The sequence below is a fragment of the Drosophila obscura genome, unplaced genomic scaffold (assembly GCF_018151105.1).
Source record: "Drosophila obscura isolate BZ-5 IFL unplaced genomic scaffold, ASM1815110v1 contig_9, whole genome shotgun sequence".
In the NCBI taxonomy this organism is placed as follows: domain Eukaryota; kingdom Metazoa; phylum Arthropoda; class Insecta; order Diptera; family Drosophilidae; genus Drosophila; species Drosophila obscura.
Window position 1 is genome coordinate 2,830,628 of NW_024542883.1, and position 27,796 is coordinate 2,858,423.

At 36.3% G+C, this 27,796-nt stretch overlaps 2 protein-coding genes and 1 long non-coding RNA gene across 3 annotated transcripts; 1 reads left to right on the forward strand and 2 right to left on the reverse strand.

Annotated features, from left to right (window-relative positions):
• Positions 1-1,637: 1,637 nt before the first annotated feature.
• On the forward strand, positions 1,638-2,277 carry LOC121405298. Its single transcript, XR_005968511.1, has 3 exons — positions 1,638-1,656; positions 1,844-1,978; positions 2,040-2,277. It is a non-coding gene; the product is annotated as an uncharacterized LOC121405298 (long non-coding RNA).
• Positions 2,278-11,420: 9,143 nt separating this feature from the next.
• LOC111081883 (protein aubergine-like) lies at positions 11,421-13,215 on the reverse strand. The gene is made up of 4 exons (XM_041596032.1): positions 13,169-13,215; positions 12,710-13,099; positions 12,532-12,642; positions 11,421-12,474 (listed from the first exon to the last, which is right to left on the reverse strand). Exons 1-4 carry the CDS (start codon positions 13,213-13,215, stop codon positions 11,574-11,576), a joined length of 1,449 nt encoding a protein of 482 aa, XP_041451966.1. The 3' UTR covers positions 11,421-11,573.
• Positions 13,216-16,128: 2,913 nt separating this feature from the next.
• On the reverse strand, positions 16,129-27,324 carry LOC111080972 (protein aubergine). The gene is made up of 9 exons (XM_041595958.1): positions 27,148-27,324; positions 23,096-23,210; positions 22,568-23,040; positions 22,107-22,299; positions 19,868-19,995; positions 17,876-18,030; positions 17,417-17,806; positions 17,239-17,349; positions 16,129-17,181 (listed from the first exon to the last, which is right to left on the reverse strand). The coding sequence occupies exons 1-9, from the start codon at positions 27,241-27,243 to the stop codon at positions 16,281-16,283; spliced, it is 2,562 nt and encodes an 853-aa protein (XP_041451892.1). The 5' UTR covers positions 27,244-27,324; the 3' UTR covers positions 16,129-16,280.
• Positions 27,325-27,796: the final 472 nt, after the last annotated feature.

Sequence of the window (27,796 nt, forward strand, 5' to 3'; positions counted from 1 at the left end):
TCATAAGGGCATCCGGATGGGATAATGGATAACATAGGGTCTCACGAGGAAGAAGGGAACGTAATATGCGGTATCACAACGGGCCGAAACCGGCCTAGGTGTGTCGCGTCTCTGACAATCCCGACAGCCGCTTCAACCTAACCTAACCTACTACGAAATTAGGGTTAAATAAAAGGGACGTGCGCTCGATGTCAAGGTTCTTTTTCGATCTAATTTTCTCTTTATGTTATAATATCTTATTAAGCTAAGAGCGAGAGAGAGCTTTATCGCTGCCAAAACATTCGCCTGGCTAACGAGACAAGACGCCATCGCCTTAAGCAACTTAAACCCTCCTGGTCGGGGGTGCTGGGGGTGCGATGAGCGGTCAGCAGGTTCCCGGGAGTCAGCGCGTCTCCGTCGCTTGGGACTGGGCCTAGCGGGCGCGAGTTGAGCACATACTCGATTCCGACCATTACGGTCTCCAGCTCCTCGGCGGTGAGGAGACGCTTCCGACCGACCTCAGCAGGAGGTTTTTGTCCGACTTCACTCCGGCATCCCAGAGTCCGCCCATGTGCGGTGGTCGAGGCTGCAGGAAGGGAAACTCGCACCCGATTTTTGCCGCAAACTCGCGGATGGCGTCCGGTTTTGCCCCGATCCTCGTCCGACAAAATTTGTCGCGTTGTCGCAGTTCACTTTTGTTGGACATCATCGATGACCAACGAACCTTTGAAAAGCTAAAAAGGAGTAAGTGGTCAGATCGAAGACAATTTATAGATGAACCGCTTTGGACGCAAAACAGACAAATAACAGACAAACAAATTTGGCAATTGGCATTTAAAGCAGCGAATACACGACCTGACTATCGCCGGCAAACCTCCTGTCCTCCTATCCAAACACGCTGCCTAAAGATGCTCTCAAGTGTTCGTGGGCCGGCATGAAAATTCGTTTGATGCAGTTAGCGAACATACATTATTGGTCTGCACAAACTGCGAGCGTTTTGTCAACAGCGGAAACTTGGCATTGTACGACATAGGAGCATTAAGTAGACGCCCCCCAACTCGCAACAACGAAAAAGAGTACCAAGTCTCCATTTCTTCGTTGATAAAGAGATTTAAACTCTGAAGACTGGGGTCTAATATGGTGCTTTTACGAACCCTTTCAATATCTTCTTAATGCTCGTTTTTATGGATCAACTCGACAATATTTTTTAACAGATAAAACATTCCCAGAATGTGAAAGTATGTGTACGGTTTCCATAGCTGATACTTTCTAGCCAAAATCCCGGTATCGTACTCTTATTCCATGTAATAAGAAAAAAAGAAGAATTGTAAGGATGTGCAATGTAATTCGTAAATGTCAATGTCGCAATGCCATTCGTAAAACGTGAAAGGTAATGCGACGCAGGCGGGAATTTTTTTTGTATTATGAACGACGAGGAGGATAAAAGGTGAATTTAGCTGTGAAAACCGCGAAACAGACATTTTACAACCCGAGCATCTTTCGACGAAACTTTGAAATTCTATTAAAAAAGAACCATATCCAACCGCCAAATAATTTCTGCACCTAAATTCAAACTTTGATATGCACGCACATTTAAAATTTTTATACAAATGCTCAACAATTTTTAATAGTTTTAAAAGATAACTATTATATTGTCCCCGTATTTATTTCGACCAGGTATAGTTTAAGGGGTCAAGGATTTTTCGTTTTTTACTGCACACTGCAAAGACTTACACTTCTTAGAAGGGATCAATATTTTGAGCCCCTAGGATAGTTATTTTATTTTTACATACGATTTATATTTAAGTCATCCATACATTTTATTATATGTTCATATTTTGGTTTGTAATTTATTTAAATGTAGGTTTCGAACGATTGTTGTGATGAACTCAATCTCAAGACTTTAATATCTCTACGAGAAGATGAAACTAATGCTTAAGATCACAACCGATTCAAATATTTTTTAAATTCTCATAAAGAACGTCGTAATAAGATGATGGTAAGGATATGAAGGTAAATGCGTAAAAAAATAATATAAATTCCATTTTTTATTTTTAAAGCATATCAAAAACACACCATTAACCCTGGCTTTCCTTTAGAACAAATACCGTTTGGACCGTAATAAATTTAAGCCAATTTTTAAATTTAGTGTTAAGGCTTAAAAAAAGGTAGCCGATGTGTTCGGCCTCTAAGAAATTTATATATTATGTAAGATAAATAGAAAACGCCAAGTAAGAGTGAATTATTAAAATTATATGTCATATTGCTATATTTATTACAACTAATTGTTTTAGTATTTATTATATCTTAGTTATGCGGAAAAAACTGAGGTTAGGTTAAATTAAGTCGCCTGCCAGGTTCACTGGTAACGAAATTGGAGAAGTATTGTGTGTTATTAGTACGCCAAGTAAGAGTGAATTACTAAAATTATATGCTATATTGCTATATTTATTACAACTAACTGTTGTATTTGTATTTATTATATCTTAGTTATGGGGAAAAAACTGAGGTTAGGTTAAATTAAATCGCCTGCCAGATTCACTGGTAACGAAATTGGAGAAGTATTGTGTGTTATTAGTACGGAATAGGACGGCTACGAAGTTTAGGCTGCTGCCTTCATTATCGTTCCGCCTCCCCAACCTGAAAAGATAATCCGCTCGGCCCGCTTCTTAGCACAATTAAATAAGCTCCGTTGTGATACCGTTAGATCTACGTAGTCGTTTTCCTTTTTAAAGAATTATGTTTATTTTCTGTCAACTTTTTTTAAGAATTTATGGTCTTGTGTTTTTTTAAAGCTTTTTTCTTTCATTTGGTTGTTCTGAACTTTGCCATTCTGAAAACCTAAGAAATTCAGCTATACAAACCCAAGCACTTAGTGATCTCAGCTTGCCGTTTGGGAAATATTAAGGCTTCAAATGCAAAAATTCTGATTTTGTGCGGTATTTTTTACGAAATTTTGACTTTAAAAACTCAGGAAATTTAATTTTTAATTTAAGGTGAAAATATGTATATTATTTTTGTCCGAGAGTATTCCCAAAACATTCTCGATTGGGTTTAAAACGGGACAACATGCAGGCCAAGATACATTTTTCGTTCCTCAAAGAACTGCTTTGTCGCTTTGGATACGTGGATTGAAAAATCCACTTTTCCTCCCAGTTTTTTTCGCTTAACGGTAATACTGTAAGAGACAAAATTGAACGTTTCTGCAAATAGCTTACGAGCGTTTTTATGCCTTGGTAGCAGCATAGGTTTGCGTACCATTTTTCCATATTTAATCCAAACTTAATATTTGCTCAATACTACGGGGGCTGAACTTAAGAGACAGTTTAGCCGTTATATTCCATCAACTACTAGTCGCTGTATTTTAAGCCAAATTCTTTATTTGTTGTTTTGTTTTTAAACATTTTTTGAACAGTATTCTAATTTCCCCAATATTGGATATTTCGCAAATACTTTTGTACGCAGATTAAGGATAATATTGGCATATTCTCCGACAACTTTACTCCATTCGCCTTTTTCATAAAATTATGACTGTATAACTGACCTTAATTTACGAAAAACTTTAATAAACAGATAATTAGCTCAACTTTCTTGATGCTGTACCAATAATAATATCCTACTTGGAAAAAACACATTTCACTTATAAAATTCGGTAAATGTTCGATTTATAAAGAAATTACGTGCAGAAATTATTTAGCGATCGGTCGTTTTGTTTTAAATTAAATTTCAAAGCTTAATTTTTGCCCATACAAAATGTAAACATAATCAGATGTGCTTTTGAAAAAAATGTAAAAGTTTGCACACTTTTTTATATGAGTTTTGACATTTAAGTCTAAGTTTCGTCGAAAGATGTTTATTTGTATATTATGGAAAGTGGCACGCGTTGTAAAATGTCTGTTTCGCGGGTTTTATCGGTAAATTCAGCCGACATTTCTAAATTTTTGATCGAACTACAGCTTTAGAATAGAATAGTAGAATAGTTTTTCTAAATTTAATAAACAACGAAAACTGAGTTTGGTGGCTACAAATGAATATATGTTTATTACTACGAAATTAGGGTTAAATAAAAGGGACGTGCGCTCGATGTCAAGGTTCTTTTTCGACCTATTTTTCTCTATGTTATAATATCTTATTAAACCAAGAGCGAGAGAGAGCTTTATCGCTGCCAAAACATTCGCCTGGCTAACGAGACAAGACGCCATCGCCTTAAGCAACTAAAACCCTCCTGGTCGGGGGTGCTGGGGGTGCGATGAGCGGTCAGCAGGTTACCGGGAGTCAGCGCGTCTCCGTCGCTTGGGACTGGGCCTAGCGGGCGCGAGTTGAGCACATACTCGATTCCGACCATCACGGTCTCCAGCTCCTCGGCGGTGAGGAGACGCTTCCGACCGACTCCACTACCATAAACTGTTTTCTTAATAACTTTTTTGAACATATGTATTGTAACGAACCATGGATCCCATGGTTCGTCACAAGCAGATGAAGCAGCCAACGCTACTCCCAGGTGAAGCGATCAACACCCAGCAAAAATGCAAACTCAGCACACGCCAAAACACAGGAGACCAGCAGAAGGGGCTTACGCAATAAGTACCTAAAATAATATTAAATAAATAAATAAATAAATATCCTAACAATATATATTCCCGAAGTGCCAACGAAATTCCTTTCCCACGGTACTGGTGCACACCGATCACCTTACCTGGGACATTGGACACTTTTTGGGAGGCGATTGCTTAGGTAACCCTCGATTACCGGGCAAAACCCCCACATGCGCAAGCCAGTCAGCAGTCTCCGACTCTCCTTACCGGGGATATTGGACACTGACTGCAGGGCTAATGATTAGGTAACCTTCTGTTACCGATCAGCCCGTCTGCACGCGCAGACTATAATTCGGCAATATATATTTATGTAAGAACCCTTCCCACATTCTGGAGTAGAAATAAGATATCTGTAAGACATTCATGGGAAAATCGAAGGCCGGCCGATCTATAAATGGCACTGCCTTGCATGAAGAAAAGGGCAGTCCACCAGCCATCGTCGGAGGCAGTCCACCAGCCATCGTAGGGCGGCAGTCAGTCAAACCACCATACGCGTCGTAGCACAATTAAAACATAACATAACCGGGTAGAATAATCATACGGAAGAATACGGAAGAATAAAGAAACACATTGAAATTAAAAGAACCAAAAGTGTTGTGATTTCTATTTCAGTTTCTGGCAAAGTTGCTGGTTTTCCCGATAAAGTCCTCGTGAATTATAAATAACTTGTAATTCAGGACCCTGGACAGACTGATGCATACCTCAGCCTGAAATAGGACATTACAGTATTTATTTCGGCCTGAAATTTTTACATATTGCAACACTGTTATTTAAGCAGCTGATCACAGTAAAAAATGACAAGTAGGAATTCGGGGGTTCTCAAAAAATTGACTAAATGTCAAAAAGGAGTATTGCGCTCATATACTTAGGCCACCTTGAGCTAAGATCGTCAAACTTGTGTTTTTTTCCGGGAAAGTTGTGCTAGTTATTTTCTAAACTAAAATATTGAATACTAAATACGTTTCCCAAAACAATTTGACCGCTATGGCTAAAAATAAAAATACAAATCCGGCCGAAAGAAAGCTAATTTGGGAATATTACGAAAAAAGCACAAGTATTTTACAAATTTGTAAGACCTTACATTTTTCGCGTGGCAAAGTCAGAAATGCCATTGCATTTTATAAGAAACATGGAACCTGGGAAAATATTCCACGTGAAAAGCCCAGAAAAACCACTTTAAACGACGATAGACGGATTGCCAAAATCAGTAAAGCCGATCCGTTCTTGACTTCGACGCAAATCAGAGGTCAAATGGTGGCAGATTATGGCGTGAATGTGTCAGCTCAGACCATAAGAAGACGGCTAAATGAATTCAGGTTATATGGACGCATTGCCCAAAAAAAACCATTGCTGTCCATTAAAAATGTTAAAAAGCGTCCCAATTTTTGGAACATGATTGTTTGGAGCGACGAATCCAAGTTTAATGTCTTTGGGAGTGATGGTAAACCATATGTACGACGTCCTCCCAACAAACAATTGGACCCCAAATACACGAAGAAGACCGTTAAACATGGTGGCGCTTCGATTATGGTCTGGGGCTGTTTCACCGCATCGGGCGTAGGTCGCCTAGTGAAGATAGAAGGCATTATGAACGGCGAAATGTACAGGGACATCCTTATTAGCAATTTATCTGGAGAATATGCCGATAATTTGCCACTTGCCTGGATATTTCAACAGGACAATGACCCGAAACACACCAGCAAGATAGTCAAGTCGTGGCTTAACCAAGAGGCAATCAATGTTTTGCAATGGCCACCGCAGAGCCCCGATTTGAACCCTATAGAGAACTTGTGGGGAATTCTTAAACAAGTCGTTGGCCAAAAAAAACCAGCAAATAAAAACGATTTGTGACGAATTTTGCAAGAAGAATGGAGGAAAATCACCCCTCAACAGTGCGCACGTCTTGTGGATTCAATGCCAAAGCGTTGCTCCGCTGTTCTTAAGCAGAAAGGTCATCCCACTCAATATTAAAGTAAATTTATTAAAAGAATAAGGAATATTGGGCAAATTTTAACTTTTTCAACCATTTTTTCCAGGTGGCTTAAGTATGTGAGCAGGACATTTTGGAGATGGTCTCAGATTTTTTTAGTTTTTCGTTGATTATATATTTTTATAACTTTGTTATTCTTCTATTAGAACACTGATATATAGAACTAATGTGACACAAAAAATTGGAGCTGTGAAATAACAACTTTTCTTAATTTTCGTTTAAATTCTTGGTTGAAGTCTTGTGGCTTAAGTCTATGAGCACCACTGTAAGTATACTAGGTAGGGACAAAAAAAAAAAGATATAAGCGTCCACCAGAATCGGAATCTACAAAGATTTCTAAGAATCTTTCTCCAAGAAACTATGTGTCTATTTTAAATTAAACAATATTAATTCATTAAACAATGTACACATTGGATTGATATTTTTCGGTAGTAGAATAAAAACATATATTAGTTATGTTATGTGTTTATGTAGCAGCTAGAACGAAGTTTTCCGAATCAAAAAACTTTGTACTATAAAGTTGATTCCTAAATAAATATGTCTTAAAATTAAAAACGATGAATAGTCCATTTTAAGTCCGAATTCAAACTATTTTATTCCTAAAATCAGAGCCTTATATCAGTTTACAAACAATGTATGTGGTACAATTGATATTCTATTCTTATCGCTAGACCCATGGAACGGCTACAGTTACCGTGGGGGTTGTTTGAGTGCATGCAACGCATTGCATACAACATTAATGCTTAGCTCTACATTTGATCAGTGGGAACTCCACTTGTGTATTGCTTGTCGCGTATTTATTACCACACATCTTTGCCCTTTCTTTCAAACGGTCGTAAATTATCGACTGTATGTACTACTACATTTAAATTTATAAATATATAGATTGTGTACAGAATCTTTTCTTAATGTACTCGTACATCGACATGTTCATGTTTGAACATTCTGCAAAGGCCCGAAGGTGGCAAGGTTTGGTAGAGTAATTTTATTTTACCTTCTTATATTTATTAGAATCATAATTACTGATGATAACTTTAGATAATTTACAGTGGGTAGGGAAGAGCTATTGATTGCAGTCTTCTTGCTACTTTAATTCTTCTTAGTGTTTACTGGAACTTTGAAGAGCCAACTACCTTTCTTTTCTAATTCGACCCAAAATGACCTGGTCTCTGCTACTTTTCTATAAACACAATTTGAATGACCTTTTGGTTTGAACGGAGTTATCTCACAAGCATTATCATTGGCGCTGCTCCAAGGCCAATTACCTTCACATACTCTTTTATTTGTCTGCCATTTTTGGCATTTATTCAAGGTAGCCTCAGTCATCGAATGATATGAATCAATTTCAAAATTATATACTAAATATCTTGAGCTCAAATCTACCTTTATTAATTCTTTTTCGTGCTCCACTGGTATTGGAATAATCCTAAACAAATGGGATGGGTGCCTACCGAACAGTGCACAGTGGGCGGCGTTCTATGGGAGAGCGGCCAAAAAGACTCAAAGTTAAGGTAGAGGCTTGAAAGTTTGCACAAAATTTTATTTTATTTTTTGTAAATTGACGTATAAAAATCAGCCGGATCGGACTACTATATCCTATAGCTGCCATATAAACCATTTGTATGAAATCGAGTGTTTGTATGAAAAACTTTTTTTGTTATATTTTAATGCAATTAAATATTATATTTCTGCACAAATAAGAACTTTATGTAACCCGAGCGAGTGTAGTCAAAATCGGGATACTATATCATATAGCTTCCATAGCAACAATTGCAATTGCAATTGATTCAAATATTAGTAATTTTATTATAACAATAACATACTTTTATGCAAACAAAATAGGAGTCATAACAAAAGAAATGGGCGTGGTAAAAATTAAATAATCAAAAAAAAAAAAGGGAAGAAATAATAATTAATCCGATTCTTCTAACAAATCTAATGCAGACTTCATTAAATTTGAATTATATTTGCATGGTAATTTCCTTAGTCCTGCAATAAAGGGATCGGAAGACAAAAGTAGTCTGTTTATTAAATCCGTGTTTATTGCAATTCGAGATATTTTCCAATTCTGCACCATGGATTAAAACTTTGTGCACTGTGGGCGGTGTGTGCACCATAGATTAAAAATATATAGGCGTGCAAACACACATTTATGAGAGTAAATTCCAATGAAATGAATGAATAAGAATGGTACAAATAAGTAAGTAAGAAAGCAACAAACACGAAAGACGAAGATAGAGCAAAAGCAAAATACGCAAAAACATAACCTTGAAAAACGTCAGACGTCGTCAGTATATTTACGATTATATACACATCTGCAAATTTCTGCAGCTAATTTTAACGATTATTGTACCTTAAGAATCAGACAAACACACAGTAACACACAAACGAATTGTGGAATTTTGTGGGATTACAACTAAAACTCCAACTAAACATGAAAAATACGTTTACAAAATACACAAAAAAGGTTTAATCGATCTAAAATACACAAAAAAAATGTAATCAATCAGATTAATTTTACAAGAACAACCACTAAAGTAACTACCTTCAACTTTAAAATTAATTTTAAATAATTAAATTAGGAGAACTCTTTCGAACGCCTGACCACTTTTAAAAGCACTTTTGTTTTGACGAAAAGTTAACTTGACGCAACGGCGCTGAAAAATTGAACACGTGTTCTCGCTTTGCATTCTACATTGTACATACATTGTATATGTAGATGTAGATATCATATGTAGCAAAAAAATGTGAAATGTAAAATTCTTAAAAATCATAAGCTCAAAAATGTATATACTGACTGAGTACGGGTATAAGTAGAGTCGCGTCCCCAGAAGCGACTCACACGTTCCTTCTCGTTTTAATTAAAAAATTGTTTTTAAAAATAAAACAAATTTGGATCTTCATAGCTTAACTTATTAACTAACTAATTCATAAATGTCTTGAAACAAGAGATAAAAATTAAAAAATAACGATATATGGGTTGTCACAGAAATAGCACAATCTCAAAATGTTTCCAATAGTTCATAGAAAATAAGCTCAAAAGCTATAATTGTTTGACAAATTTAATATTTAGTTTAATATCCACGATTTTCAATAACGGCTTTTGATCTCCATCCCATACTTTCCACAAGCTTCTGACATCTCTCGGTATGGAGTTCCAAGCTTCTTTGACACCTGTCCACAAATCGTTAAGATTTGCAACTTTTTTTCTGGATATCATGACCTTAACATCATTGGATTTAGGTCAGGGCTTTAAGCCGGACACTTTAGAACTTCGATGGATTCGTCCTTCAAGCACTTTTTAATGACGCAAGATGTGTGCTTTGGGTCGCCATCGTGTTGAAATATCCATTTCACAGGCATATTCTCAAATGTAAATGGTTCCATTTGATTTTTCAGAATATCAGCATACATGAAACGATCCATTATGCCATTGATTCGGTAAAGCAGACCCACACCATGCCAGGAAAATACACCACAACACATAATGCATCCGCCACCGTGCTTTACGGTCTTGCCATCGGCCATGCCATGTTTTGCCATCGGGTCCTACTTCGGCCCGCAACCTTCCAAAAGGTATTTTTTGTTCATTTTTTAGGTTTGGTTATCGAATTTAAGCTCCAGTTTCTCCATAGATTTTAATGAACAATACCTTAAACGACGCCTAATAAATGCGCCTATGCACAAACAAACAGAGGTCACAGGATATAATTTTTTTCGACTTTTCCCGAGTTTTTAAAGTCAAAATTTCGTTAAAAATACCGCAAAAAAATCATAGTTTTTGCATTTCAATGCTTTATATTTCCCAGACGGTAAGCTGAAATCACAAAGTGTTTAGGCTTAACTTTTAGCTGTTTTAATTATCTTTTCAAAACATTAAAGTTCTTTACAACCAGACGTAAGATACTAGAGTTAACTAAAAAAAAAAGAAGTGCTATCTCTGAAAAAAGCTTTCCAGATGTAAGCTACTTAAGTATGTAAAAAAAATCTATCGGAAAAAATTTGCTTGGTTTGATGAGTAAAAATAAGAAAATAGTGAAATTATGTCAAGAGAAATAAACAGTTAACTTCAAATACTAAGTCATACAAAGAATTCATCATATATTTTATAAATTTAAAAAAAAAATGAAGATATACCAATTTTACTTGGATTTATTGAGTACTAAAGTATTGCTGCATTACCGTTATTTATATTAAAATAGAAAAAATTAGATATGCACATATATTTATTTAGTATGAAGACTACTTTCATCTTTCCATGTAAACCTTGAATAACTTTGATATTTGTGAACCGATTTGCATGTACGTATAAGGTCTTTTTATTTAATTTGGTCCTTCAGAATTTGTTCAGACTAATTTTAGAAAACAAAATCAATCAAGTTTATTGGACAAAGTAAAATGTACCTTTCTTGCAGCGTTTTCTATCATCTCGGGCGGTATAGCGATGATTCCGGCATGAATATTTGCCATGAGGTCGACAATGGTATAACAATTGCTGGCCTAAACTTTACTTTTCAAATAACCCCAAAAAAATAAGTGCGGATGGATTGGGCTTTTCAATATTTTCATTTTTGGATACCAGTCGTCCAGGGAATTTTTGTTGGAGTATCTGCATTGTTTGATGTGTAGTTTGGCATGGAGCACCGTTTTGTTGAAACTAGTAACCGTTCAGACCTTTTTTCATTCTCGAAAAAGTCATGGAAAACGCATTAAAAAACGAAGAATGTTTTACTGTGTCCAATATGCAAATTGGCTCACAAATGTCAAAGTTATTCACTGTTTACATGGAGCACTAAATGTTAGCGCAAGTCTATGGGTGTATGTATTTAAAAACAACAAATGTATTTCATTTCTTTAAATTGTTTTTATTGTACGACGAGGTAGAAGTGTACAAATCGGTTTTTAATTATATTTGTCAAACAATTACATTAAAAATTTGACTTTACATAAGTAAAACATAATTAAGTATTGTTTTTTTTTTTAAATATAGTATTGCTCATACAAAGCGTTTAAAGAAAATAAAGTTGATTTTCTAAACCAGATGATGGAGACCGATTAATACTTTCGGCTACAAGAAATGCCAACTTGTGAGCGTATTGACACACGGAAGGCACACGACAAGTCCCAGAATAATTATAATACATGTGGGTCATTTTGTAGGCCAACATTTGCAGTTTATCGGCACTTAGTCCCATGTTATCGTGTATAACATTGTAGTTAGTAGGCGATACCGTTCCCTGACGCACAGCCTGCGACACTAAAAAGAAGTCATATCGCTCAGGAAGCGTTATGACATCATCGACTACTGTACCTGGCACGGGATTGCGTTTGTTGGCAAAGTACCGAGTATTAATCCGCTTAGCTACAACAATAAATGCCATTCTACAGCCGTCTTCTTTGCCTGCAGATTTATAAATCTCATCTAGTTTAGTTTTCAAAAACTTCACTTCAGTGTTGACAACTTGATGAAGTTGACCATCACCGACACCATCACGGAAGAACAGAATTCGCTCTGGTAAAGTACCATGATGATCCCGGAACGCTTTTAGGGCACATGTCATATTTATTGACATCTGATCCGACAACTCCTGGCCTTTCATGTGTTCGGTTACTGAAGAATAGTAGCGGGTTGATGATTTCATAGCCATCGTAGCTACAAGAGCACCATATGACTTGTTTTTGTTCTTTGACGAATGACACACATCAAACCCAACGGTCATTAATCCGCGAACAGGTAACTCTATCATCCAGGGCGCGCCCATCAGTTTTGCGTTCATCTGAATAACCACTTTTGTGGCTATGGACATGAGGCCACTCGATTTCTCTTTTCTTGGAGCAATGGTTTTCAGCGTAACAACTTGTGATGGTACCGGTCGATCAACACAAGTGCGCTTTTTAATACAGCTATACCTGTTTATGATGAAAACCAATTAATACACACATTTTATGAAATCAATTTACTCATACTTCTCTTCGTTTGGAGCCTTGAGCACGAGCATTATAATTTGTGGATCTTTGGCTACTGCATTATCGATCGATTGCGAGTATGTCCCATTGCGATCATCAGGGATTTTATCGCTGAAATTAAATACGGAACTAAATGTATTCCTATTTATAATAATATATAGTTTTAATTAATACATACTATCGAGGCTCGGAAATAATCATTTTCATCCCACTGGCAGCACGGATGCAGAGCTTGACAAACTCTTCAGTTTCCCGGAAACTACGCTGTGGAGTTATCACATACCACCTCTTTATATCCACATGCGAGTACATTAAGTTTTTTCGGAATTCTTGAGTCCAATCAGCTCGGCTATCGCATAAGAAACGCTTTTGATCGCCAAAGACAATTTTCTCAGGAGGTAAAACGCGTGCTGGGATTTCCACCAAAGCTGAATCAAGTTTAATATTCCACGATTTTAGCACATCCATGCTCTCTTTCGACGATTGCAAGCGCTGGTTTAATACCCGCAGACGTTCAATACGACGATCCGGAGCTAATCTGGTATACTCGCTCATTGCTTTCATCAATCTAATTTAAGAATATTTAAGAAATCAATAATGTTAACATCAAAAGTTGGGATCAGCATTAAAGACATACTGAAAATCAGTCATTCCAGTAGCTCGAGCCAATTCAGGAACAAGCATAATACCAATGGCTGCTTATGGACACGAATTGTGATATTATATCTCTAAAAAATAGAAATGGTAGAATAGTAAAATGATTTCCAAAAATAAACAAAAAATATAGCCGATGTTCCATATACAGCCTTGGTCATATAAATAGCACAAAAAATATTAAATTTATGGAATGCTTTTTATACCCGTACTCAAAAAAGAGTTAAGGGGTATATTAGATTTGTGGTAAAAGTGGATGTGTGCAAGGCAGAGAAGGAAATGTTTCCGACCCCATAAAGTATATATATTCTTGATCAGCATCAATAGCCGAGTCTATATAGCCATGTCCGTCTGTCCGTCCGTCCGTCTTGATGAGCGCCTGGATCTCAGAGACTATAAAAGCTAGAGAAACCAAATTTGGTTTCCAGACTCATGTGATATCACACTGCTACAAGTGTATTTCAAAATTTCGCCCCGCCCCCTTCCGCCACCACAAAGGACGAAAATCTGGGGCAGGCAGAATTTTAAAGATACGCAAAAACTGAAAGCGCAGTATCGTAGAGAATATCTACCAGATTGCCGAATCTGAATCGTATCGGACCATAATTATAGCCAGAATGAAGAAATACATTTTCTGTTGCTTCCCCTCCCCCTCCCTACACTGACAACGCATCTCATTTTCCTTCTCGCTCGCACATTCTGCCGCGTTCAGTGCGCGAGCAACCCCTAGCGGAGGAAATGTAGAATCTAATTGGCACATGTAAAATCTACATGTTAGATGTAGAATATACATTGTATATGTAGATGTAGATATCATATGTAGCAAAAAAATGTGAAATGTAAAATTCTTAAAAATCATAAGCTCAAAAATGTATATACTGACTGAGTACGGGTATAAGTAGAGTCGCGTCCCCAGAAGCGACTCACACGTTCCTTCTCGTTTTAATTAAAAAATTGTTTTTAAAAATAAAACAAATTTGGATCTTCATAGCTTAACTTATTAACTAACTAATTCATAAATGTCTTGAAACAAGAGATAAAAATTAAAAAATAACGATATATGGGTTGTCACAGAAATAGCACAATCTCAAAATGTTTCCAATAGTTCATAGAAAATAAGCTCAAAAGCTATAATTGTTTGACAAATTTAATATTTAGTTTAATATCCACGATTTTCAATAACGGCTTTTGATCTCCATCCCATACTTTCCACAAGCTTCTGACATCTCTCGGTATGGAGTTCCAAGCTTCTTTGACACCTGTCCACAAATCGTTAAGATTTGCAACTTTTTTTCTGGATATCATGACCTTAACATCATTGGATTTAGGTCAGGGCTTTGAGCCGGCCACTTCAGAACTTCGATGGATTCGTCCTTCAAGCACTTTTTAATGACGCAAGATGTGTGCTTTGGGTCGCCATCGTGTTGAAATATCCATTTCACAGGCATATTCTCAAATGTAAATGGTTCCATTTGATTTTTCAGAATATCAGCATACATGAAACGATCCATTATGCCATTGATTCGGTAAAGCAGACCCACACCATGCCAGGAAAATACACCACAACACATAATGCATCCGCCACCGTGCTTTATGGTCTTGCCATCGGCCATGCCATGTTTTGCCATCGGGTCCTACTTCGGCCCGCAACCTTCCAAAAGGTATTTTTTGTTCATTTTTTAGGTTTGGTTATCGAATTTAAGCTCCAGTTTCTCCATAGATTTTAATGAACAATACCTTAAACGACGCCTAATAAATGCGCCTATGCACAAACAAACAGAGGTCACAGGATATAATTTTTTTCGACTTTTCCCGAGTTTTTAAAGTCAAAATTTCGTTAAAAATACCGCAAAAAAATCATAGTTTTTGCATTTCAATGCTTTATATTTCCCAGACGGTAAGCTGAAATCACAAAGTGTTTAGGCTTAACTTCTAGCTGTTTTAATTATCTTTTCAAAACATTAAAGCTCTTTACAACCAGACGTAAGATACTAGAGTTAACTAAAAAAAAAAGAAGTGCTATCTCTGAAAAAAGCTTTCCAGATGTAAGCTACTTAAGTATGTAAAAAAAATCTATCGGAAAAAATTTGCTTGGTTTGATGAGTAAAAATAAGAAAATAGTGAAATTATGTCAAGAGAAATAAACAGTTAACTTCAAATACTAAGTCATACAAAGAATTCATCATATATTTTATAAATTAAAAAAAAAAATGAAGATATACCAATTTTACTTGGATTTATTGAGTACTAAAGTATTGCTGCATTACCGTTATTTATATTAAAATAGAAAAAATTAGATATGCACATATATTTATTTAGTATGAAGACTACTTTCATCTTTCCATGTAAACCTTGAATAACTTTGATATTTGTGAACCGATTTGCATGTACGTATAAGGTCTTTTTATTTAATTTGGTCCTTCAGAATTTGTTCAGACTAATTTTAGAAAACAAAATCAATCAAGTTTATTGGACAAAGTAAAATGTACCTTTCTTGCAGCGTTTTCTATCATCTCGGGCGGTATAGCGATGATTCCGGCATGAATATTTGCCATGAGGTCGACAATGGTATAACAATTGCTGGCCTAAACTTTACTTTTCAAATAACCCCAAAAAAATAAGTGCGGATGGATTGGGCTTTTCAATATTTTCATTTTTGGATACCATTCGTCCAGGGAATTTTTGTTGGAGTATCTGCATTGTTTGATGTGTAGTTTGGCATGGAGCACCGTTTTGTTGAAACTAGTAACCGTTCAGACCTTTTTTCATTCTCGAAAAAGTCATGGAAAACGCATTAAAAAACGAAGAATGTTTTACTGTGTCCAATATGCAAATTGGCTCACAAATGTCAAAGTTATTCACTGTTTACATGGAGCACTAAATGTTAGCGCAAGTCTATGGGTGTATGTATTTAAAAACAACAAATGTATTTCATTTCTTTAAATTGTTTTTATTGTACGACGAGGTAGAAGTGTACAAATCGGTTTTTAATTATATTTGTCAAACAATTACATTAAAAATTTGACTTTACATAAGTAAAACATAATTAAGTATTGTTTTTTTTTTTTAAATATAGTATTGCTCATACAAAGCGTTTAAAGAAAATAAAGTTGATTTTCTAAACCAGATGATGGAGACCGATTAATACTTTCGGCTACAAGAAATGCCAACTTGTGAGCGTATTGACACACGGAAGGCACACGACAAGTCCCAGAATAATTATAATACATGTGGGTCATTTTGTAGGCCAACATTTGCAGTTTATCGGCACTTAGTCCCATGTTATCGTGTATAACATTGTAGTTAGTAGGCGATACCGTTCCCTGACGCACAGCCTGCGACACTAAAAAGAAGTCATATCGCTCAGGAAGCGTTATGACATCATCGACTACTGTACCTGGCACGGGATTGCGTTTGTTGGCAAAGTACCGAGTATTAATCCGCTTAGCTACAACAATAAATGCCATTCTACAGCCGTCTTCTTTGCCTGCAGATTTATAAATCTCATCTAGTTTAGTTTTCAAAAACTTCACTTCAGTGTTGACAACTTGATGAAGTTGACCATCACCGACACCATCACGGAAGAACAGAATTCGCTCTGGTAAAGTACCATGATGATCCCGGAACGCTTTTAGGGCACATGTCATATTTATTGACATCTGATCCGACAACTCCTGGCCTTTCATGTGTTCGGTTACTGAAGAATAGTAGCGGGTTGATGATTTCATATCCATCGTAGCTACAAGAGCACCATATGACTTGTTTTTGTTCTTTGACGAATGACACACATCAAACCCAACGGTCATTAATCCGCGAACAGGTAACTCTATCATCCAGGGCGCGCCCATCAGTTTTGCGTTCATCTGAATAACCACTTTTGTGGCTATGGACATGAGGCCACTCGATTTCTCTTTTCTTGGAGCAATGGTTTTCAGCGTAACAACTTGTGATGGTACCGGTCGATCAACACAAGTGCGCTTTTTAATACAGCTATACCTGTTTATGATGAAAACCAATTAATACACACATTTTATGAAATCAATTTACTCATACTTCTCTTCGTTTGGAGCCTTGAGCACGAGCATTATAATTTGTGGATCTTTGGCTACTGCATTATCGATCGATTGCGAGTATGTCCCATTGCGATCATCAGGGATTTTATCGCTGAAATTAAATACGGAACTAAATGTATTCCTATTTATAATAATATATAGTTTTAATTAATACATACTATCGAGGCTCGGAAATAATCATTTTCATCCCACTGGCAGCACGGATGCAGAGCTTGACAAACTCTTCAGTTTCCCGGAAACTACGCTGTGGAGTTATCACATACCACCTCTTTATATCCACATGCGAGTACATTAAGTTTTTTCGGAATTCTTGAGTCCAATCAGCTCGGCTATCGCATAAGAAACGCTTTTGATCGCCAAAGACAATTTTCTCAGGAGGTAAAACGCGTGCTGGGATTTCCACCAAAGCTGAATCAAGTTCAATATTCCACGATTTTAGCACATCCATGCTCTCTTTCGACGATTGCAAGCGCTGGTTTAATACACGCAGACGTTCAATACGACGATCCGGAGTTAATCTGGTATACTCGCTCATTGCTTTCATTAATCTAATTTAAGAATATTTAAGAAATCAATAATGTTAACATCACAAGTTGTGATCAGCATTAAAGACATACTGAAAATTTGCACGCATGGCATCAGTCATTCCAGTAGCTCGAGCCAATTCAGGAACAAGCATAATAAGCTGATCCGTGCCTCCACGAATGTTTTTCTCCGTAGGTCGTGACACTACCAATGGCTGCTTATGGTCACGAATTGTGATATTATATCTCTAAAAAATAGAAATGGTAGAATAGTAAATGATTTCTAAAAATAAACAAAAGATATAGCCGATGTTCCATATACAGCCATAGCACAAAAAAATATTAAATCTATGGAATGCTTTTTTTAATTAAAAAATAGTTTTTAAAAATAAAACAAATTCGGATCTTGATAGCTTAACTTATTAACTAATTAATTCATAAATGTCTTGAAACAAGAGATAACGAGAAGGAACGTGTGAGTCCCTTCTGTGGACGCGACTCTACTCTTATACCCGTACTCAGTCAGTATATTCAATTTGTGAACTTATGATTTAAGTAGAGTTTTAAAATATTTTACATTTGTTTGCTACAGTTGTTATCTTCATCTACATCAACAATGTCGATTACACATATGAAATGTAGATTATACATACACAATGTAGATTCTACATATCCGCAAAGGTCGAGCATTGCACAGGGCAGAGTGTGTGCAAGCGAGAAAGAGAATGAATAGCGGGTCTCTTGCTGTAGGAGGCGGGGAAAGCAACTGAAATCTAATATTTTCATTCTGGCTATAATTATGATCCTATCTGATTCAGATTCGGCAATCTGGTAGATATGGTCATTCTCTACGATACTGCGTTTTTAGTATTATCGTAGTATCTTTAAAATTGTGGCTGCCACAGATTTTCGTCTTTTGTGGGGCGGAAGGGGCGGGGCGAAATTTTGAAATACACTTGTAGCAGTGTGATATCACATGAGTCTGGAAACAAAATTTGGTTGCTCTAGCTCTTATAGTCTCTAAAATGTAGACGGAGAGACGGGCATGGCTATATCGACTCGGATATTGTTGCTTTTTAGAGCCCTGCACGAATCCACATGATTCATAAAATCACAGTATACTCATGCCCCTTCAATGCGTTCGATCATTACGAATCATGCCTTCAGTAAGATTCGAATCATCCGAATCACTAAAAAACCGAATCCGAGCACTGCGAATCAATCTCAGCAGAATCGATAGCCGAGTCTCTGTCTGTGTTTCAGTCTGTCCGTCTTGTTGAGCGCCTAGATCTCAAAGACTATAAGAGCTAGGGCAACCAAATTTGGTTTCCAGACTCATGTGATATCACACTGCTACAAGTGTATTTCAAAATTTCGCCCTGCCCTCTTCCGCCACCACAAAGGACGAAAACCTGTGGCAGAAACATTTTTAAAGATACGATAAAACTAAAAACGCAGTATCTTAGAGAATGCCCATATCTACCAGATTGCCGAATCTGAATTAGATCGGATCATAATTATAGCCTGAATGACGAAATTAATTTTCAGTTGCTTCCCCTGCCAACTCCTTCCAACGACAACGCAACTCATTTTCTTTCTCGCTCGCACACTCTGCCGCGTTCAGTGCGCGAGCAACCTCTAGCGGAGGAGATGTCGAATCTAAATGGTACATGTACAATCTTCATGTTCGATGTAGAATATACATAATATATGTAGATGTATGTAGATAACAGATGTAGCAAAAATATGTAATATGTAAATTTTTTTTTTTTTAATTCTAAAATTCAAAAAAATCATATGCTCATATGAGTACGGGTATAAGTAGAGTCACGTCCCCAGAAGCGACTCGCGCAGTTCCTTCTCGTTTTTAATATTTTTAATGTTTTGTAAAAATTTTTATTTTCTTTTCGTGGTAGCAGCCCCCAAACATTAAGCTAAAAATTTGCAAAAAATTGTATAATTTTATTAAATAAAATACACTTGAAAAAAAAAATGTATGGTCACATTTTGGCCCAGCCTAGTATATCTACATATATCTATTTTCGCACCGATATTAATATTATAGCATTATAAAAACTGAATTACCTTTTTGTAGTATTCTACATACGATATATCTCCATCTTTAGTGTTAAATTTAGATATGGGCGATGCTCCAAAGTCGACATCATCGATGCGATATGTTTTATTGTTGTAATCAGTAAGACATATCATACCTATGGAAAAGAATAAATTTTTAAATATACACGACTTCAAATGAAAATATTGGACAATCAGAAAAAGAAAGTGCGTAAGATGCTGACTTTGATACACACCAGAGAACGGCAATGAGTATGGTCGAGCCTGTTCGATACCCCTTCAAAAAATTATTCTCAACTCAAACGCTCAGCAGAAATATGTTCGTTCGGGTTTACTCAGTCGAAGCCAAGTTTTCGGGTTCGGGCAGGTTCGAACACACAATGAAGTTTCGGGTATTTTCCGTTCACCGGTTCGATGCGTTTTCGTTCAAAGGCTTGATAAAACCTTCGGGTATGGGACGCATGTATGATTGTTACCGAAGTGGACGAAGTCCCGAAAAGAGAAATAACATATTTGACCTTGGGTTTCTTGCACATGAATTTACTGGGAGTGAAGCCAAAAAACTCGAGTTGATTAAAAATCAAAATAAATTTTAAATGGGAATGGAGTTAGAAAATAAACATTTTATTTCATTTATATTATAAAAATATACAAAGCAAAACTAAAAAACCAAATTATAGAAAATAACAGAAATTAACATATACAAAATTTTATGAGATCAAAATATCTAGATATATATAGAAATTTAAATTATATATGTACATTTAGGAATTAAAATTTTTAAGAAAGGAATTTAAGAAAAGTAAGCTGTCAACCGAACCTGGATCTAGTCTATTACGTTTTTCTGTTATAATGTTGCCCGCCAAAGAAAACGAGCGCTCAGCCGCTGCACTGCTAGCTGGCATTGAGTGAATTTCAAAAGCTAGTTTTGATAAATAGGGGTATTTCTTTTGATTGTTTTGCCACCACTCCATCAAATTAAAATTTGCATTCATATTCACTTTTTCCTTGCAATATCTTTCTATTTCCTCTTCAGGCATTTCTATGATTTTTGAAACAGGTTGATTTATTAAATATTCAAAAAAGAAAGCGTCATTTTCTTTATCAGATGATACTTGGGTTGGGTGGCGCACGAGCACAAACGGACAGTCAGTCTCGAACAAGCTTGATTGTGAAAAGCATGTTCGATCAGACGTTCAGACTGAACCAAAACGAACGCTCATATGCAATCACGTATGATATATTCCTTGAGTGATTGGGCTTTACCCGTTCGTTTCAAACCGGCGCAAACCAATCACTTCATGCTGCTGAATCAGAGTCACAAAAACTCTGAGTAAGTGTTCGAGTTTGCCCGAAAAACAATTACTCGTTGCAGCTCTCTGGTACACACATTTTAAATTAGTATTTGTTATGAATAATCGCGCGATAGGGTTCCGAGATTTCTGAAACTCGACCATGTCCAACAAATCGTCCAGTATGGGGATGCTTTCGACCATTTTCGGTTTTTAATCCTTAAAAAATAGCTCGACGGTAAATGATTTGGATCAAAAAGACAGGTACTTCATGATCCACCGTACATCTTTATTTGCTCAGGAAAATAAGAAATAAATAAGAACGAGATGGAACGTTGTAATTCGCTTCATAACAAAAGTCGGGTAACACCAATCAGAGAAGAGACAAAACGGGTTTTTGCTGGACGGATCGCATACAAACAAAGTTGTTTGCATGTGTTGGGCTTTCGGTATGCTGGTACAAAGCACAAACTGTGTATGCACAGTAACCAATTCTTGTTTTCCTATGCTGAGGGCAATTACAAAAACAAAAGGGCTCGAAGGGCAATGGGCCTGGGCATCACTGACCTAGAGTGATCAGATCTCGTTAACTATATTTATCTTCAAAATTCAATTTTTGAAAGCTCAGGAAAATTCTCTATTAGATGCGTATTTTCATTTAATCCAAAGCGCTCATAAAATTTGTTGACTTGTGTAACCTCTTTTCGGCTGAGTCCCCAACTGTGCAGCGCCAAAGACTTATTAAGCATTGACGAAGACAGTAGCATTTGGGAGCCTAAAAGAGAATTGAAGAAATATCCCCGCGCACCCGTACCATGTAGCGTCAAACGAAAATTGAATGGTCATTTGTTCCTCATGCAGCATCGTAGTCTTTGCTTTTATACAGTTCTTAAACCTTTTTACGTCTTGAACGTCTGTATGCACACTTACATATATATGTAAATACAAAAACTCACCCATAACTTGTCGTTTAAAAGCGTCTTGATAATCGTCGTTATCTCGAATCGCCTCAGATAAAATATTATACAAGGTATCCGTTCTCATTACCTTATGAGCGATCTCGGCACACAATAATATGTCAGACTCGTGTTGACGAATCGATGTATGATATCCAGGCCACAATTCCATGCGGTAATTATCAAGTTTAATCTATAGCACATATAAAAAAATAACATTAAATAGCTTTTGAACATTAGTCACTCTCTTTTTTCCGGTAGTAAAGATATTTCCTGATATTTTTGTTCCATTTTGCTAAATAATACAATTATGAACAATTTTGCAGTGAGGAAATTTCTTCACGTCTATGCTTAAACCGGCCCTTGGGCAAATTAGGCCAGGCAGCCGATAGGTAAGTTATTAAGTTATTAAATTATTAAGCAATTCAAGTAACTGAATTTTTTTTTGTAATGTGACGTACCTTCGCCTTAGGATCAAAATAGTTACGGGATACAAGCTGTAGATTAAGCCCTTCCATTGCTCTTCGTAAGATAAGATTCAGGACTTGGAATTGCTGGTTGTCAGCTGCTTCAACGGAACCAACATGCTTTATTTTGATGGTAATATTCTCTCCTGCGTGATTTTTTGTCACTAATTCCTTGACCTTGAATTGAGTTGTGCAGAATAACACAGTTCCGTCGAAAATATATCCACCCAATATATTTTTATGTTCGTGGACGTATCCACGACGGTAACGTGTGTTGTCGACTTCAGGTTCGAAGTCCACCCGGTACTGGAATATGGTCCAACATGGACGTTTCAAGATTTTAAAATAATTGGTCTGGACAGCTATTTTTGTGCCGGTAGTTCCAGATTTGGTTGTAAGTCCTTGAGGACGAGAGTGCACAACTTCAGTTATTAGGCGTCGTCCACGTACAGATCCTCGAGGATCGCCTAGTTAGAAAAAAATTGGAATTAATAATAATCACAAAAAGGACCAAAACAATACCTTCAGTGGCTTGAACTTCAGAATCCGTAGAGCTCGGTATGTTCTCCAACACCCTTTTTTCAGTCTCCATTGAGGGGACAGGTTTATCTGGACGTGTCTCTTTAGAAGACTGGCCCTGAAAATCGATAAATTTGTATAAGATATATTATACCGAGCTCGATGTAAAATAAAACATTAAACCAAGATAGGCAGAAAGCCTAGAGATGAGAAAGGGATTAAATTGCATCCATTTGCCATTCAATTTGGGCATAATCCTAAGACAATCTTGTACCAGACAAAAAACAAAAAAAATAAATGCTGTTTCGATACTGAGCTTCTTCAAAAGCGTTGTTTTGCGAGATTATTAAAGAGATGATTAAAGAGACATAGTTTATTGTAGTGTAGTATATAAGGCGATACAGAGTCGAAGGGATAGTTAGCTGGATTCAAGACAGTGTAAGATTGAAGACGCGGCGGTCGGTTCCAAACGGTGTCGGATTAAATAGCTCGATTCCAAGACGATGTACAAGAAGTGATTGCAAGATCAAGACTAAATCAAAGGGCAGGCGGGCCGGGTGCAAGGATATAGACGCTAGAGAACGGTTGCATAGGCAATGCTGCCGTGCGGGAGCATGAATGTGTACATATGTTTGTAGGTAGATGACAATTTAGTACAGTGGGCAGTGCAAACAACGAACAAAAATAAGGATTTACATATGTATACCACTGCTACCAGCTTAAAACTAAACTCCAGTTAGCTGACTCATTTTCCATGAAGCATGTTTGGAGAAATTTTGAAAAACACAAAATTGCGACATAGGAATCTTTGAAAATGGCACTGCTTGTTTAATGGACCAATATTAGTTCATAGAGCACCTTAGGGGAATGGTTGTGCTGAGGCCTTTTAGACATCAAAAAGACTCAATCCGGATAAATAAACTTAAATTGTATTTTGTAGCTGTAATATTCAAATATTACTTGAACAACTGTACGAATAATTTATGTACGTAAGAAACTTTTTTTATCATAGGTTGTTTCTTTCTTAGGTATAAAAAACACATGTGTTGATAAAGATATTTTTATACCCGTAGTCAAGAGGGGTAGTCCGATATACAATGTCTATTCTACATCTAACATGTAGATTATAGATGTACCATTCATATTCTACATCTCCTCCGCTAGGGGTTTCTCGCGCACTGAACGCGGCAGAGTGTGCGAGCGAGAAGGAAAATGAGTTGCATTGTCGTTTGCGGGAGGGGGGACAGGGGAAGCAACTGAAAATTAATTTCTTCATTCTGGCTATAATTATGATCCGATCTGATTTAGATTCGGCAATCTGGTAGATATGGGCATTCTCTACGATACTGCGTTTTTAGTTTTATCGTATCTTTAAAAATGTGCCTGCCACAGATTTTCGTCCTTTGTGGGGTCGAAAGGGGGCGGGGCGAAATTTTGAAATACACTTGTAACAGTGGGATATCACATGAGTCTGGAAACCAAATTTGGTTGCCCTAGCTCTTATAGTCTCTGAGATCTAGGCGCTCATCGAGACAGACAGACAGACGGACAGACGGACAGACAGACATGGCTATATCGACTCGGCTATTGATGCTGATCAAGAATATATATACTTTGTGGGGTCGGAAACGTTTCCTTCTCTGCGTTACACACATCCACTTTTCCCACAAATCTAATATACCCCTTAACTCTTTTTTGAGTACGGGTATAAAAATGTATATACGGGTATGTACGGGTATAAGTAGAGTCGCGTCCCCAGAAGCGACTCGCACCTTCCTTCTCGTTTTTTTAGTTACTGTTAAAAAGTTAACGATTGGTAAAAATCTGGAAGTTCAGCTGATATATTTAGTTAACTAGTTCGCAAAAACTTGTGAGAGTTTTTTTACTGCCAATAACTGATTAACGATATTAATTAACAATTAACGATATTAATGGTATCAATATTTATGCAATAGATTTCACCAAATTATCCAACTCATTCAGTAAACAATTTTTTTTTAATTTTCTTGATTAAAATAGTTTGTAAAATTCGATATCAACCTATAAAAAATGTTGTTAAATAAAAATAAAAACTTTAATATTACTCTCAAGCCCAAGATGACAAAAATAAGGGGTGTTCCGTCTAAATTTCAAAAAAACATTTTTTTGGCGCAACCTAGTATACATATGGACATGTCCGACGAATGATGTACTTTTTGTACGTTCATGACCGCATGTCTTATTACACTAGTCAACACGATTTTTCCTCAAGGAACAAAACGAACTTTTTCTTAAAGATTTGGGGCTTAGAAATGGTTTGATGATATTTTTTTTTTTTTCTATGGCAGAACTTTTTTTTAAAGAATTTTTGAAAACTGGTATTTTTTTTTAAAGCTTTTTTCAGAGGTAACGCTTGTTTTTTTCACATAACTCTAGTATCTTACGTCTGGTTGTAAAGAACTTTGCTATTTTGAAAAGATAATTGACGCAGCTAGAAGATGATGCCAAACACTTTGGAACGCGATCAGGTACCAAATGTACAACCCTTGCTCGTTTGCTTTGTTCCCAATCGGCAGTTGGGCCCGCCGCCTTCAAAAAGGTATTTTTTGTTCATTTTTTCCATTTTTTAGGTTTGGTTAACGAATTTTAGCTCCAAAGTCTCTCCATAGATCTTAATGAGCGATACCTTAAACGACGCCAAATTAACGCACCTATACACAAAAAAATAGATAACACAAGATATAATTTTTTTTCGACTTTTCCTGAGTTTTTAAAGTCAAAATTTCGTAAAAAATACCCCACAAAAATCATCATTTTTGCATTTCAATGCTTTATATTTCCCAGACGGTAAGCTGAAATCACAAAGTATTTGGGCTCAACTTCTAGCTGTTTTAATTACCTTTTCAAAATAGCAAAGTTCTGTACAACCAGACGTAAGATATTAAAGTTATGTGAAAAAACTATCGCTACATCTGAAAAAAGGTTTAAAAAAAAATACCAGACTTCAAAAATTCTTCAAAAAAAAGTTCTGCCATAGAAAAAAAACCATAACTCTTTAAAAAATTTAAAAGCCCCATATACATATCCATATACAAACTTTGATGTCGAGGGTGTACGAAGGATAGGCATACGTATGGACTCAAAAAAAAAAAACCCAACAAACAAACCTAAATAAATATGTATGTATGTTTAGATTTTTCCAATTTTGCAGAAGTATTGTAAAGTAACGTATTAAATACCGTTTATCATGTTCAATTACGATACATTCGTGCACGAATTAAGCTGTGCAGTACAATTTTCAAATGTTTCGTTTCGGTAATCCATGACTATTATTTTTCTATTATTTAATGTTTTCAACTTTTCAATCTCCTACTCTTAACATTTGAAAATTGTTTTGACTCCGGTAGTACATTTAATGTACATACCTATATTTTACACAGATATGCGTAAACCGATATTTTAAACCGATGTAATAAATAAATTATACACTGTGTGGAACACGTGATTTCCAAAATTATTTTAAAAAGTACCGGGAGAAGAATATAAGATCTTAGTTTGTATCTAATCTAATTGTTCACCAATGCAAACTACATAAGAATATATATAGAAACTTTAAAGTCGAGGGTGTTCGAGAGATAAGGACATATTGACTCAAAGAAAAACCAAAATACATTCATGTTTAGTTTTTTTTTTTAATTTTGAGAAGTGATGTAAAGTAACTTAATAAAAAACGTTTAACATGTGCCCTTACGATACATTCAAAAACTGGTGCACGAATTAACCTGTGCAGTACAATTTTCCAATTTTCGTTTCGGTAGTCCTTGACTGCATTATTTTTCTTTTATTTAATGTTTTCAACTTTTGAATCCCTACTCATAACATTTGAAATTTGTTTGCCTCCGGTAGTACATATAATGTATATACATATATCCTTACACAGATATGTTTGACTATTTAAAACCGATTTAATACACATGTTATATACTGTGTCAAAAGAACCTAAGTTACAAAATTTTTTTTTAAAGTAGCCGGAAATTATGTAGAATGTATGTTTGTATATAATTTAATTTTCTTACCAATTGAAGACCCAGGCCACGGTTGGCATCGTCATTACGTTTTGTTCCACGGCCCCGTCCACGAGAATGTCCAGAATTAGGGGGTAAATTATTCATTTTTCCGTTGAATAATATTCGTCTCTTTGAGAAACACAACCTATTCCAGCAAGCTTAAAAAATGTTTTAAAATACCCAGGGCTGAATGCAATAGTTTAACACTTCCTGTAGTTATCGATGTCAAAATCTCGTTGTGCAGTTATTGTTTCTTTAGCCTAGTACTCAGACGCGCTAAATTTTCCGTCGGCCGAAATTAGGGATGATATTCGTATTATCGTTGATATTGATAAGGCTGGGCTTTAATGGCTGTGTATGTGTGTCTTTCGGACGAAAAAAGAATAATTCTATATTCCGCTCGAGATGGGAATATACCATCGGTTGCTTCTGTAGTATGTATCGGCTTGTCTATTTTCCGAACTGAGTACGGTCTGCGAAATGCCTGCTGCAAAATTTTCGATCGACCGAGGTGCGGCATGCTTTTTTATCGTTTCCATTCTAATATCATCCCTGAATCGTTCGATGGAAAATTTAACGCGTCAAGGTACTAAGCTTAAATGGCATATTGGAATTTTTAATATCATTTCCTATATTACTATCTTTTATAATGAATAAA

What these genes read in the sequence shown, in the direction of transcription:
- LOC111081883 (XM_041596032.1), bottom strand. Translation starts at nt 13,215, where the DNA reads ATGCTTGTTCCTGAATTGGCTCGAGCTACTGGAATGACTGATTTTCA. An exon ending in ACTGGAATGACTGATTTTCA is followed by an intron (nt 13,100 to 13,168) that starts GTATGTCTTTAA and finishes TTCTTAAATTAG; the next exon opens with ATTGATGAAAGCAATGAGCG. An exon ending in ATTATTTCCGAGCCTCGATA is followed by an intron (nt 12,643 to 12,709) that starts GTATGTATTAAT and finishes ATTTAATTTCAG; the next exon opens with CGATAAAATCCCTGATGATC.
- LOC111080972 (XM_041595958.1), bottom strand. Translation starts at nt 27,243, where the DNA reads ATGAATAATTTACCCCCTAATTCTGGACATTCTCGTGGACGGGGCCGT. An exon ending in ATGTAGAATACTACAAAAAG is followed by an intron (nt 18,031 to 19,867) that starts GTAATTCAGTTT and finishes TCTATTTTTTAG; the next exon opens with AGATATAATATCACAATTCG. An exon ending in GCCATGCGTGCAAATTTTCA is followed by an intron (nt 17,807 to 17,875) that starts GTATGTCTTTAA and finishes TTCTTAAATTAG; the next exon opens with ATTAATGAAAGCAATGAGCG.